Below are 14,236 nucleotides of genomic sequence, written 5' to 3'. Positions count from 1 at the left end.
GAAGTACAGACAGACAAAGGAATGAAATGCTGGAAAGCAGCTCTGCAGAAAGGGACCTGGGGGTCCTGGTTGATGGGAAGTTGAATTTGAGTCAGCAGTGCCCTGGCAACCAGGAGGGACATTCTTGTTTTAGGGGACTTCAGGCCCAGCATCACCAGCTGGGTGAGGGAGGAGATTGTCCTGCTCTGCTCTGCTCTGCTCTGCTCTGCTCTGGGGTGGCCTCACCTGCAGTCCTGTGGGCAGTTTTGGGCACAACAGTGTAAGAACAATATTGGACTGTTAGAGAGCATCCAAGGGAGAGCAACAAACATGGTGAAGGGTCTTGAGGGGAAGCTGCATGAGAACAGCTGAGGGCACTTGGTCTGCTCAGCCTGGAGGAGACGGAGGGGAGACTCATCAGAGTGTTCAACTTCCTCGTGAGGAGAAGAGGAGGGGCAGACACTGATCTCATCTCTGTGGTGCCTGGTGGCAGGACCCAAAGGAATGGCCTGAAGTTGTGTCGGGGAGGCTTAGGTTGGATATTAGAGAAAGGTTCTTCACCCAGGGTGTGGTTGGGCACTGACCAGGCTCCCCAGGGCAGTGGTCATGGCCCCAAGGCTACCAGGGCTCAAGAAGCATTTGGACAATACTCTCAGATGTGTGGTGTGCAGGGCCAGAAGCTGGGCTCGATGATCCTTGTGGGTCCATTCCAACTCAGATTATTCTGTGATTCTGTGACCTTCTCATTGCCAGTGTGGGTTTGAGATTTGGTGTTTGCATGATGGAAATGTGGGTGCTCAGTGATTCCTGACTCATGGAATTAGCAGGTTGCGATGGAGAATGAAGAGCACAAGCCAAGGTTTGAAAGCATAGGGCAAGACTTTAGACTTTGGACATAAATTTTCCAGAGGTAGTTGCTCTCAGAGAAGAACAGTTGGAAAATTCTTCTGCTCCCTATTTTTTACAAGGGAACCAGAAATTTTTGTTGGGCATTTCATGCCCAGCAAGAGGAACTTTCTGCATTTTTGGGGTTCCTCAGCTACACTTCACTTCAAAGCTTTTTGATTTGCTGAAAAAAATCACAACTTGCTCTTTTGGGAACTTTTCTTGGGCAGAGGGCTGGGTTGCACAAAATTCAAGTATTGTCAGGTTACTTTGAAGAAGCTTCTTTGATGTTTCCCTGTGCCAGTTTGTTTTGGAAGGTGCTTTAATGGTCTTCCCCTATAAAAATAACACTTTAAAAGGTACGTAGGTATCTCAGCTCTCCACTTAAAAAAATGAGCAAAGTTGTTTAATGCTGCCGTTCAAGGTACATTAACCTTGTCTACTAAAGCTCTGACTGGCTCTTGCAGGTTTTATTCTCATGTTTATGTTGCAGAGATATCCCTGGAGCCTTTCAGAGATGGGTATCTTTGGAGAGGAGAGAAATATTTAGCAGTAATTGTTGTTCTCATCAGAAATCCACTGAAGCAGCTCCATCCTTTCTATGGAGCTGAAGTTGGGAGGAGGATTGGGAAATATTAAGTCAATAAATACAAATAACAAATACATGCAAATATTCAACAACAACAAAAAATTACATACCTAGATGAAAATATGAAATAAACAAATGCTCCTTTTCCTGGTGCTCAGGGGCCCATCCAGTGACATTCCAAACCAGTGTTTGGCAAGAGTTTTGTTTGGCATTGTCCAACACGGTGTTTCCCTCTCCCTTTCATCCCAGTGCTTATGTATTGACCAACTGCTTTTTTAGGAGAAAAATAGAAAAGGGATTTGCTCTGGTCTGGAGTTTATTCTACAGAAATATCAAATCACTACCTGCTTTAACCCTTGCTTGTAGCAGAAAGACTCAATTTCTCCTTTTTTTACCAGGCAATAACTAATAATGGGATGCTGGGAAGGGTACAAAGGTCAGCATTTAGTAAATCCAGTGTCTTGGCTGAGAGCACAAGATGTTCCCAGGGCAAGAAAACCTCCTGGGATTGGATTGAGAAAATTTGGCTACCATATATTCTTAACAAATATTACAACTATTTGGTGGCACATTGGTATCTGTTGCACAAATGTTCCTGGTCTCCCCAGATGAGGTGTTACATGAGCTTATTTGGAAGCAACCTTGAACATGGAGGGATGGCCCAGAATGGGTAATGTCTTGAAAAATTGGATTCTTTTCTGGTTTTGACCATTTAGCAGCATTTGGTTTATTTTTAATAAGCTCAGGGTGGCATAAGGGACTTCCTTTAATAGTATGAAAACCTGGTATTCATCTTTCCGGGTAATGCGTGAATTTTGGTAAAAACAAGCAAAGAAGGTGAAGGTTTGTGGATAGAAATGAGACATTCAAGAGGAGAGGGTCACTCTTAATTCGCTTTATGGCCAATCAAGAGTTGGCATCACCCGCCGAGAGTGAGCCTGTCCTGGCGGTTCCGAGTGAGATGTATCGTCCTCTGGAGGACCCTCTCCCTCCCTCCTCTGCTATATTTCTTCATTTTAACTTAGCTGAATGCATATATCATCAACTTCAGCCTGCACAAGCCCTCTGTGAAGATGGTGACATAAAAAACTCGCAGCTGCTGTGGAGAGAGCGTGACTGACACGGCGGCATTGCAAATCTCACAGCATCCCCGCTTCAGAAAAATCCCCTTTAGAAAAGGCAATCTTCCCTTAATACAGAAAAATGCCTTCTGTGGCTGGAAAAAAACATCCTCAAGTATCTCTAATAATTTTGATGCTTCAGGTGGCGAAGAAGAAATGCCTGAAAAGTTGATTTTCTGATTTCTCGTGTTGAATCCTCTGTTATCAGTTGCACGTATTGCTGTGGGGCAGAAGCTTCTCAGTGAGCTAGAAAAAGTGATCCCCATTTTCCCATTGGTTCAGAAACAAGAATTGTGTTTTACAGATTGAATATTAATATTTTGCTTTGAAAACGGTGATGTAGAGTCCATAAAAGGGATCTTTAATTTTTTTTAAAATTTTTTTTTTTGCATTCAGCCCTAATTCTAACTAGCCCTAACCATTCTAATATGGGCTTATGGCTGTTTTATTAATCAAGGAGGTCATATTCACCTGGAGGGTGGTGGGTGACTGACAATACTTTGGTTTTTTAAGTGTTTTTAGGCATCAGTGACCACATGGAAAAAAAACCCCAACTTTTCAACTTAGTCTTTAATTATTTTTGCTTGAAAAAGGATGTAATATATTGCTGGTAAAAACCCCAGCCTATAAATCTGAGAGTCTTTTAGATAGGCACAAGCTCTTTGGGAAATACATTTCCAACGTAATGGCAACATTTCAGTGATAGCTGAAATAATTTTATTTCATAAGGAAATTTAGGATACTTTGATCTCAAGTCGCTGCCAAAATGTGAAGTGCTGCTGCTTCCGGAAATGAAAGAGCCTTTATGGGTTTTATTGCTCACCATTTCTTTCTTCTGTGCAAATCCCGCAGGAGTTGGCTGCAATTCCTGCCCTCCTTGATCTCCAGATCCTCAGAACTCACTCCTCACCCAGGATTTGAACATTACCTTGAGGTGGGCTGGAAGGAGTTGGCAGGGGTTTGGTGATGCTCTGCTCCTTCCCATATCTGGATGCTCATAGTCAAGAGCTCACGCAGACAAATTAATTTCAGGAGTGGGGGAAAGAAAGAAAAGAGAGGGGATTAATGTATAAAATAAAAAATACAAAAAATAAGTAAGGGTTAATGCAAATAATAGCAGCTTTCAACCCTTGCCTGTGTTGGCTGCCCATAAATCCATGGGGCTGACAGCTTTGCACTGTTATCCTGAGATTCATGGCTGGGGGCTCCCATGTGAAACACCTGTCCAGCTTTTCCTGTGGGCACCAGACACTTTCCTGGATATTTACGGTGCCTGAGTGCATTTGTTTCCCCCAAGATAAATACACTGCTATTGGCAACAGCTGTCTCCCACTTTTATCCTCTTTTTTTTATTTTTCCCCCCACATTTGGCTGTGAGTCCTGTCCTCCAAATCAACACCCATAAACCTCAATGAACGGCTCGATTTGAGCAGCTTAGATATTTTTCAGCAATTAAATGGGGCTCTGGGCTGCCACCTTCTGGGAATAGACTCACCCAAAAAGCTCACACCCCACAGTAAATTGCCACGTGCTGGTTGTAGGATCGCTCCTGGCAGGAACAATAGATGCCAAGCAGGGTATTTTTACCAAAATAGCAAGTGTCTTTTTTTTTTAGCTTCCCAGATGTCCAGACTGTCACAGTGCTAAATTCTGCTTTTCCCCAGCTGCAACAGTTTCTGGTGGGGAGGTTTTTCCCTTGGTGTTACCCCCCGAGGACACGGATATTTGTGTGCCTGCAGCTGCAAGCTGAGTTTTGACATTGGACATCAAAGATTTTAAGCGTGAGTTCACTCAGGAGCAGATAATTTTGCCTCCTGCTATTTTGCTGTTGGGAGGAAAAAGATGAAAAACATCATTTTAATCCCATAAATGCAATATCCTCGCTGCTAGAGGTCTGTGTCATGCAAGAACCCTGATCTACCTTCACAATGCACAGGATTTTGGGTGTGATTTCTTAGTACTCAGTTCATGGGTTATCCATATTTGTGCAAAGTATAAGAAAGAATAACCTCATTTTTTCATGCAAAATAAAGAAGAGTTGTTGATGCTCATCCCGTGCATGCAGCGCTTGGCTTTCCATTTGGATATGGTGCATTTGTGAACTCAGTGCCTGGAAAAGCCTGAAGCCTCGAGGATATCAGGATACTGCACCTCTTCCCCCAAATAACCATGGACCTCATAGAGAGGACTCTGTACATTTTTCCCAAAGATTCCCAGATGTGCCTCGGTTTGGACTGAGCTCATCTGGGCCCCCATTCCTCTTCCTTGCACCTTCCTGCCTGTCACCATTTCCTGGTGAAAGCCATGGTGACTCTGCTTTTTGGTTACTGACTCTGTTTTTTGGTTATATTCCCTCACAATGTCAGGGGACTTTACATAACTTTCTGCATTTCTTCATGGGATGGTGCCATGGATGAGAAGCCAGCGGGAAAGCCAGTGCATCCATGGGCATCATAACAGGGACGTCTCTTGGAGAGATGTCATCCCTTACAAAAAGGAGGCATGGCAAGAAGAAATGCACTTTTAGAGAGCCCAGGAAGATTTCCTGGTGACTTCATGAGTTGGCCCAAAACAGAGCTCTGAGCCACAGAGAGGGCAGGACAGTTTTTAAAAGAATTTAGCCGAGATTATTGGCTTTTCTTCTGAAGCAACCACACAGCTGCAGTGAAATAGTGGGAGAGGAGGTATTTTCAGCCCAAGAATTGCTTTTGGGTCACATCTGCCACTGGGTCTATCGTTGGGGACTTCTCCCAGCCAAGTGCTCCACTACAGATTTGTCCCTTCCTGGTGCCCCTCTTTTTTCTCCATCTCCTTTGGACCTGAAGATACAAAAAAAATTAGTTTGTTTTCCTGCCAGAGAACTCGGCATTTTCAGAAAGCAGCAACTTCCAGAGAGGTTGAGGCTGGCATGAGGGCTGTCTCCTTGGTTTATGGGGTGTGCAAAATCCAGGTTTGTTCCCTGGTTCAAATCAAACAAGAGTTTCCACATTTCTGAGCATTCAATCGCCGTGGGATCAGTGACCTCAACACAGGAGTCAGCTGGGTTGGACAGCACAACACAGGAGTTTAAGATGTTGGTGAATCCCCACACTGGATTCTCGATGTCCCTTCTGAGCTGAGCGTGCAGTGCTTGAGGATGCGACTGTGTGGTGGCCAAAGGCAAAGAGACACATCGTTTTGGGAGGGTTTAGTGTATAATTGAAGGAAATGGCAAGTTTTGCATTTATGATTCATCTTTCTCCTTCCAAAAAAGAGGAATAACTGGAAGGGGGTTGGAAATCCCCATTTAGGCACCAGGGTTGGGCATGAGGGGTGGAAAGAAAATGCCCTGGGTGCACCAGGGTTCACAAGGGAGAAAATATAATGAGTCTCACTGATGGCAGCCATCATCTCCAAGAGCTCTCCCTTTGCCTGGCTGCTGTCCAGTGAAGATCTCCCTGCCAGTGGCCTGCTGCTTCTCTTCACCCTGATGCATTTCTTACCCAAAATCACAAATCACAAAAAATCATCAAAGCATGGTAAGGGTGATCAAATCACCTTGAGTTTCTTCCAGGGGCTGTGTGGGTAGAGCTCAGTGCTTGTGTGAGGAATGTCACCTCTCCTTCCTGCCTTTCTTTTTCTTCCCTTTCTGTGGGATTTTTCTGGGGGGAGAGATCCCTTGTAATCCAGCAGCTTCGTTCTCCTGCCCGCAGGTTCTCGATGTGACTCCCAAGCAGGATGCACCATGTCTCCCCGGCACCAGCTTTGACGATGATGGCCACCCAGACAGTGCCTCCTCCTCCCTACCAAGACACCCCACAGGTGAGTGTCCTCCAGACCCCTCGGGACCCCCAACTCCTTCATTCACTTCTTTGATTTCCTAAATAATGGCCATGACAAAGTATTTCACCCCAGAGCGTTCATCTCAGAGACTGGCAAAATTAAAACCCTTCCTGTCAGTCTCCAAGACTGAAAGGTTTTGGGTAAAACTATGTTTTTTTTCCCCTTTTTGTCTTATTTTGGGGTCTTTGGGTCTTCTTGGAGAGCTGACATGGTGGCATGATTGCAAACAGCAGGTTAATTAGCTGGAAAGATGAAACATTTGACTGAACCAGGGCAGGTTTAGTCATAGGAATGGCCTTTGATTTATTTCAATGGCATTTTTTAATAACTTGTGGCAGGGGAGAAAAAAGATTTCATCTCCAGTGGTGCTCTAAGTGGTCAAATAACTTTTCCAAGCATCGTTATGGAGTCAAGTTATTATAAGAAGAGGAGTTTGTCCAAGAGAAACTCTTCTGGAGCACCCCAGTGGGCTGGACCTGGGAGTTGAGGATGGATTTTGGAGGTGGTCCTGCACCTTGAAGCCCATCCCAAGATTTTTTAGGGGTAAATTTGTATCACGTTTCCGCTCTTCCAGCTACAATGACTGAACAGGGGTGATCTGTATTGGCACTGAGCCAGCTCCATGTTCAAAGCAGCTTTTTTTTTTCAGTTCATACGGAAGATTTCACGTTTTTCCCCATTTGCTGCATCTCTCATCTGCAAAAGCAGAAAAATCTCCCCTCACCACCAAAAAAAAACACCCCACAAAAAACCCCAAACCCCCAAGCCTGCCCTCCGCAAGCTAAAATAAATAAATTGACTTTTCCCCCCCCTTGAAGCCGCCCATGTCTCCTTTCTACTCATTTCCTTTGGTGGGAAAAGGTCACTTCTCACAAACGACACCTCGGTGGGGCTTTTATGGCTCCTCCAACTTCTGTGTCATCATTTACTCGCTTCGCTGCTCTGCTTCGAGTAGGGCTTTTTTTTCCAAATTTTTTTTCCCTTTCTCGCTTCCACAGCGGGGAGCTGCACCACGCTTTAGTCCTAATGGGCAATTTAAGGGACTTCTAAAATAGCCGACATTTGCTGTAGCATCCTTTGGAGACATCCCCTCTACCTTCCCCACCCCTGTCCCTTATCTGCCCTCTCTTCTGATACTTTGAATTTTGGGGACCATCAGGAGCATTGCTGACCAAATCCTGCCTTTTTTACCTTATCAAGGGGGTTGCTCAAGCATTTCTCTTTCTGTTTAGTGGGTTTGGAGGGAAAGCTGCAGCCAAGAATTGATTTTTTTTTTTTGGGCTCGTCTGTGACTGCTGTGAACTTTTCACCCGAAGATTTGGGATTTCTAGGGTTTGGAAAAGCAAATTACACAAATTTCTTCTCCCCAAAGATGGGGAAGAAATGGAGGGGACTGGTGATAAGCGAAAATATTATTGATTATCAGAGATACAATGAGCTCCTCCTCATCAAGGGAACCACTTTGGGGAGAAGAGTGCTAAAAAAAGGGATTTGGGGAGCTTTGCATTCGGGTTTTACAGCAGAGGCTGTGCAAGCTGTCAGCCTCACTGTCAGAAACATGCAAAAAAAAGCAAAAATTATGGGAAAAGTTGCCTTTTGGAAGGAAAAAATGCTTCATTCATCACTGGAATCTGTTACAGGAGTGTAACGTGGAGCATCTTTTACACCAAGCATGGCTGCACTCCTTGAGTACTTTACCTGTTGAAAATTAGTCTCCATAAAAACCAGTTTCCTGTAATGAATTAAAGCAAAAAGCTGAGGAAGAGTCTTCAGCCATTTCATTGGCAAAAAGAGGTTGTTTTAAAAATAGGTATTTTTAGCACCAAAAGTGGTGAAAGCAGCTTTGCCCTACCAAAAAATGCTCCTTAGGTGGTCACAACAGGGCCAAAAATAGGGAGGAAGGGAGAATTATTTGTTTATTTATTTATTTGCTTATTTTAAAAACATTTAAGAAAAAGTGTTGCTAAAAAATTGGGTGGAGATGTTAATTTTTCATAAATTTCACCCCGGAAAATGATAAGAAGCATCTTCCCCCTCCCCCCAGGTGGTTACAATAGGGACAAAAATGACAAATAAATAAATAAATAAATAACTTACTCTATAAATATATATTGAAAAAAAATTAAAGATTGAATGGAGAAGTTGATTTTTTATAATTTGCAACACAGAAAGCGATAAAAGTATCTTTCCTCCTCTCCTCCTCCCCCTAAAATGTGCTTTCTAGGTGGTTGTAACAGGGACAAAAATAAAAATTTACTAACGTAGCTCTATCTTTTTATTTATAAAATCAGTTTTGAAAAAGTCACAGGTTAAAATTTGGGTGGAGATTGTGATTTTTCAGTAGGAGCCACAAACCCCCCCCAGTTCCTGGTGTCCTCAGCAGGTTTTTGGGCTCATGTATGATGGCAGTGGAGGAATTTCCCAGCAAAACACTAAAGAATGGGGTAAATGATGATTTAGGGGATTTGCTCTCTGCACATGATGTCTTTGGCCAAAATAAAATCTAAAGAAGGGGGATTATGGCATTGAAACCTGTGGGAAGCCCCCCTGGAGCCCAGGAGCAGCCACCAATATCAGCAGAGACCTTCCAAAAGAAGGGAAAAGCCCAGAAATATCATCCCTGAACCCCAGCAATGTGTTAGATCCAAACCCCCAGATGTCATCCCTGAACCCCCGAAATTTGTAATGTGGGAATTTGTAATGTGGGAATTTGTAATTGGGAATTTGTAATTGGGAATTTGTAATGTGGGAATTTGTAATGTGGGAATTTGTAATGTGGGAATTGATAACTTGAGAATTTGTAGTTTGTGGATTACATTTCTGAACCCCAGCAATGTGTTAGATCCAAACCCACAAATGTCATCCCCGAACCCCAGAAATTTGTAATTTGGGAATTTATAATTTGAGAATTTGTAGTTTGTGAATTACATCCCTGAACCCCAGCAATGTATTAGATCCAAACCCACAAATGTCATCCCCGAATCCCCGAAATTTGTAATTTGGGAATTTGTAATTTGGGAATTTGTAAATTGGGAATTTGTAATTGGGAATTTGTAATTTGGGAATTTGTAGTTTGGGAATTTGTAGTTTGTGGATTACATCCCTGAACCCCAGCAATGTGTTAGATCCAAACCCAGCAATGTCATCCCTGAACCCCAGAAATTTGTAATGTGGGAATTTGTAATTTGGGAATTGATAATTTGAGAATTTGTAGTTTGTGGATTACATTTCTGAACCCCAGAAATGTGCAATACCCAAACCCAGCGATGTCATACACAGCTCGGGCAGCATCGAGCAAACAGCATCTCAAAAACATCTGCTCGACCCAGGAGCTTTGCAAAAACTCAGGGATTTTGAAATGGTTTTTTACTATTTTTGTATTACTTTTAAAATTTCACTGTTGCTTTCTTTTTTTACAATTTTTTTTTCATCTTTAAAGCCTTTTGTCATTTTTCCCCATGTTCTTCACTTAAAATGTATTTTAAAGGACATTTTTAACATAATTTAAATTTTTTTTCAACATTTTAGCATCTTTTAATGTATTTTCTACATTTGAAAGCATTTTGGTTTCTTACGTAATTGCAAACATATTTTTTACATTTTTCTATGCTTTAAATAAATTTTTAACATATTTATAAAACATTTTTTAATTTGTACATCTTTGAACATATTTGTAACATTTTAAAAATTTTCCAGTGTATTTGTAAACACATTCTGAACATATTTGAAGCATATTTTAACGAATTTTTCACAGTTTCCATAATTATTGTCATCATTAGAATTTTTTCTTCACTTTTTTGCTGCTTTTTGAACGTAACTTTTTTGTACTTTTTATTTTCCTTTTTTGTTCACCTTTTTTTTCCCCCTCCTGCAACTATTTTTGGCCATTTTCCAGGGGAAACAAAAAACCAAAAACCAAAACCCACCTGCATTTTTTATCAATGTTTACAAGTTTTATGCCCAAATATTTCCCCCTATTTTCCCCATTTTCCCACTACCAGGAACCTGCTGCCTTTTCCCTCCTTTCTTATCCCCACCTGCTCCCCCAAATGCCATTTTTGGCTCTGTATTTTCCTTCCTCCCTATTCAGCTGCAAATCCCCCCATCCCAGCATCCTCTCACCTCTTTTTCCATGGACTTGGAATTATTTTTACTTATTTTTTATTCTTTTCCTTAGTCCAAGGTGAGGTAATGGCTTCGGAGCAGCCCCAGAGGAGGCTTTTTTTTTTTGGGTAATAGCTCAATTAGTTGCAGACTTGGCTGGAAATAGTCAGCTTGGCAGGATGCAAAAAGGGCTTTGGAATCCTGGTAAATAAGTGTGATGAGGGGGGATAAAAAAAAAGGGAAAATGTTGGGGGAAAAAGCCATTTTTCCCTGCATAAATGTAATTTTCCATGGAGATAATAGGGACAAAAAAGGGGGGAAAGGGAAAGAGGATGAGGAGATATTCAGTGGCATGGCTGGAGCATCCCGAGATCTGTTGGCATCTGGGTTTTAAATGGAAAATGAGGGGGGAAGGAAGAGAAATCCAAACTGCTGGGATCAGAAGGGGAAGCGAAGCCCAAATTTCACTCATTTCTTTAGCACCAGGGAAGGGAGGAGGGACAGAAATGGAACCTGTCGGGAGAGTTGGGAGAGTTGGAAATGAAATAGCACCAAGTGAATTTGCAGGTGCTGGAGCCCAACTTTGGAGTTATGAACAATAAAGGAGATTGAAAAGAAAAAGAAGTGGGAAAAAAGCGACAGCAAAAGGTCAGGCTGGAGATATTAAAGGCAAACATTTTAAAAGCAAAAGGTGTCATGATTTTGGTCCAGCTTGGGTTTACAAAGTTTTACATATTTGTGTATAAATATACATATGTATGCATTTACATTAATTAATGACACGATAATTTGTGTATATGAACATTTTTCTATATTAATAATCACAAATAAATTTAGAGGCATGTTAGACAAATAAATGAAAACTACATATAAGCCCATTTCTATATAAACACAGAAATAAATACATTAGTGTATCAGACAAATAAATAATATATAATATTTATGTCAAAACACAGACAGGAGGAAACATTATATAAATATAGATAATATATAATTATATATAGACATAGAAATAAGTATATTAGACAAATAAATAAATTATATATATCATATTTAGAAAGAGCCAGAGCTTCCTTTTGCTCTGTGCCTTGAGGGACAACTGAACATTTACCAGTAAAAATAGGCAAATACTCATTTTTTGACAAATTTCAACAGCGAAGCAAGCAAACTGACCACTCTGAAATAATTTTCCACTGGGATTTTAGGCTAAAACTGCTGGATTTGGGGTGCTGCTGATGCATTTGAACCCCAAGCGTTTCGAATTCTCCCTGAAATTTTTTTTTAACGGAATCTTGTGAGGATAACACGGAGCCCACGTTGGACCTGTCTGAAGGCTGACAGCAAATCATTCGGAGTTTTTTTAATGGAATTGATGGTTTTAAGTGCAAACTGCCCCTGAACAGCTTTTACCCTGTTCCAGAGGGTGGCACTTTTGGGGTGATGCTGGGAGGACGCTCAGGCATTCTCAGGAGCAATGGCACAGGCACATCTCCCATCTAAAAGATTTATATTTACCTAAAATCGCTGCTGTTTTTAAAAGAAACACAATGTTTGTGGCAGGATGATTTATTGCACAGCACATTCCCGGGATGTGTCGACAGCACCGGGGCTAAAGCTGGGTGATTTGGGCACGGGCACCAAAAAAAGTGTGATTTTTTTTGGCTGTCTTCTCCCAGCTCTGAGATGAGTCATTGCTGGGCTTGGTGAGCTGGAAGAGGCACACCTAATTTTGGGATAAAATTGAAAATGACTGTGTCTAGACAGTAATACCTGCTTTGAAAAAGCTCTTGGCAAACCAAAGCGTTGCAGCTGATTTAATCTGGGACTCGTGTGAAACAACCCTTCCTAAATTACCCCACACAATAAAGATGGGGGGACTTTTTTCTCTATTTTCCCCTCGTGAAAAGTGGAAAAAGTGGGGAAAAATGTGGTAAAACCCTAAGCCTTCTCTTTCCAGGCAAAGATAAAATGCCTGTGCATGTTTTACCTCCCCCAAACCCACCCTGCACAGAGCCCCAATAGAGCGCTGCGTCCCGAACTTCCAAAACACCATGCAGAAGGCGTGGAAAAGTGCAACAAACCCTATTTTTATTGGATCTGATATTCTTTTCTTCCTCTCTCCTTTATTCCCTGCCCTCCCCAGATGACAGCCACAGCCCAGCAGCCCACCAAAGCCCAGCCTGTGCATCTCACCACGCCAGCGGCGGCTGCCAACACGCCGGTGCCGGCCGCGGGCGGCGACCCCCAGGCGCAGCTGGAGGCCGACAAGAGGGCTGTCTACAGGTGATGCAAGATAATTGCATTCATTAATGCATTTTAATTAATGGTTTCATTATTATAATGCAGGATTGTTGCATCAATTCAGCGATGCATTAATTAATGCATTGGTTACTGGATCGGCTCGTTGATGCATTCGTTATTATTATGCATTATTAATCTGCTATTCTTCTAATGCATTAATTAACACACAGGAAGGGGGGAATTAGCAATTAGCTCCTTTTTAGCAATAATAACCATTGATTATAACGCATGGTGATGGAGCTCCTTCGTGGACTTTGTTCTGCAGCGTGTCTGCCCCTTCAAAATATTCATCTTCTAAGAACTGCCCCAAATTAACCTTTTTGAGGGGCAAAGCCGTGTGATTTGGGGTGAACAAGGAGTAAAGTCCCACATTAACCTGAAATGTGCAGTTCGTGCATCTGTGCAGGATGTGGGCAGTGATGGGCAAGGGATGGATGGCCCCTCCCATCCCTTTTTTGTCAATTTGGGGGTAATAATATATGATATTGTAAAAGATGCAGTAATGTTATTGTGTAACTGCTGTACGTAATATTCTAATGATGTAAACAGTATAATTATATAAGTAATACGTAATTATACAGGTGATATGTGATCATTTACAATATTAGAACATGTAGCAATGATCTAAGAGTAACAGTATTCTAATATATTTAGGATTAAAGTTTAAGGTTAAGGATTAACCTCCTATCAATGACCAGGGCTGTGGGGGCTTGTGAATGAAAAAATTGCAGCTTAGACTTGAAGGAATTAAAATATTTGTACTCCAAATATTCAAATAGTACAAGGCTGAAAGGTCTGAAAAGGTGGATGAAAGTATGGAATGAACTCACCCTTTCCCAGGAAAACACAAAGGATTATTAGCTTCAGGTCTCCCAAGGATGGAAATCATTTTCTCAAAGCAAAAGAAGCCATTTGAGGACAAAAGCACCTTTTTTTTGCCCTTCTGTGAGGAGTTCTGCAGCATTTGTGGGATAGAGGAAAAAAACCAAACCTCACCCTTGGAGTTTTCACAGCCTTGATTGGAAGGTCAAAGACATGCAAAAAACACCTTATGGGAGGTATTCCCCCCAGAAAAGTGGGGAGAAATTTGTTGTCTAGTTCCATGTGTGCACTTACTGCCCAAACCTGGATGCTTATTTTTGGGTAGTAGCCAAAACAACCCCACAAATATGTTTTTATATAAAATGAGTATACACTACAATATGTTTTGTAATATGTTATATATTTACATACAATTATCCCTTTTTTTGCTGAATATTCCCCTATCCAGTGGTTAAAATGGATGATGGATATGTCATTAGGTATCAAATGCACACAAGGATTTTCTTAGCTCTCCTAGGTCCATTTCCCACCACCCCAAACAATGGAATTTTGTTAATTTTCAATAATTGCACCAAGGCAGAAGGCATCGGCCGTAAGCGTCGGTCGATCAAGC

The 14,236-nt window shown here is 41.8% G+C and overlaps 1 protein-coding gene across 6 annotated transcripts in view; it reads left to right on the top strand.

The window, feature by feature from the left end:
- PKNOX2 (PBX/knotted 1 homeobox 2) overlaps positions 1–14,236 on the top strand; it is an 85,243-nt gene that overhangs the window by 50,183 nt on the left and 20,824 nt on the right. For all 6 annotated transcript variants that reach the window (XM_039564871.1, XM_039564866.1, XM_039564868.1 and 3 more), the window contains 2 exons: positions 6,267–6,375; positions 12,644–12,783. In XM_039564871.1, coding sequence (XP_039420805.1) covers positions 6,292–6,375; positions 12,644–12,783 — 224 coding nt within the window. In that variant the 5' untranslated portion in view covers positions 6,267–6,291. The remainder of the gene's footprint in view (positions 1–6,266; positions 6,376–12,643; positions 12,784–14,236) is intronic.

Source organism: Corvus cornix, chromosome 24 (genome assembly GCF_000738735.6).
Source record: "Corvus cornix cornix isolate S_Up_H32 chromosome 24, ASM73873v5, whole genome shotgun sequence".
NCBI classification, from domain to species: Eukaryota; Metazoa; Chordata; class Aves; order Passeriformes; family Corvidae; genus Corvus; species Corvus cornix.
The sequence above is the reverse complement of the archived record's forward strand: the minus strand, read 5'-3'. Positions and strand labels throughout refer to the sequence as shown.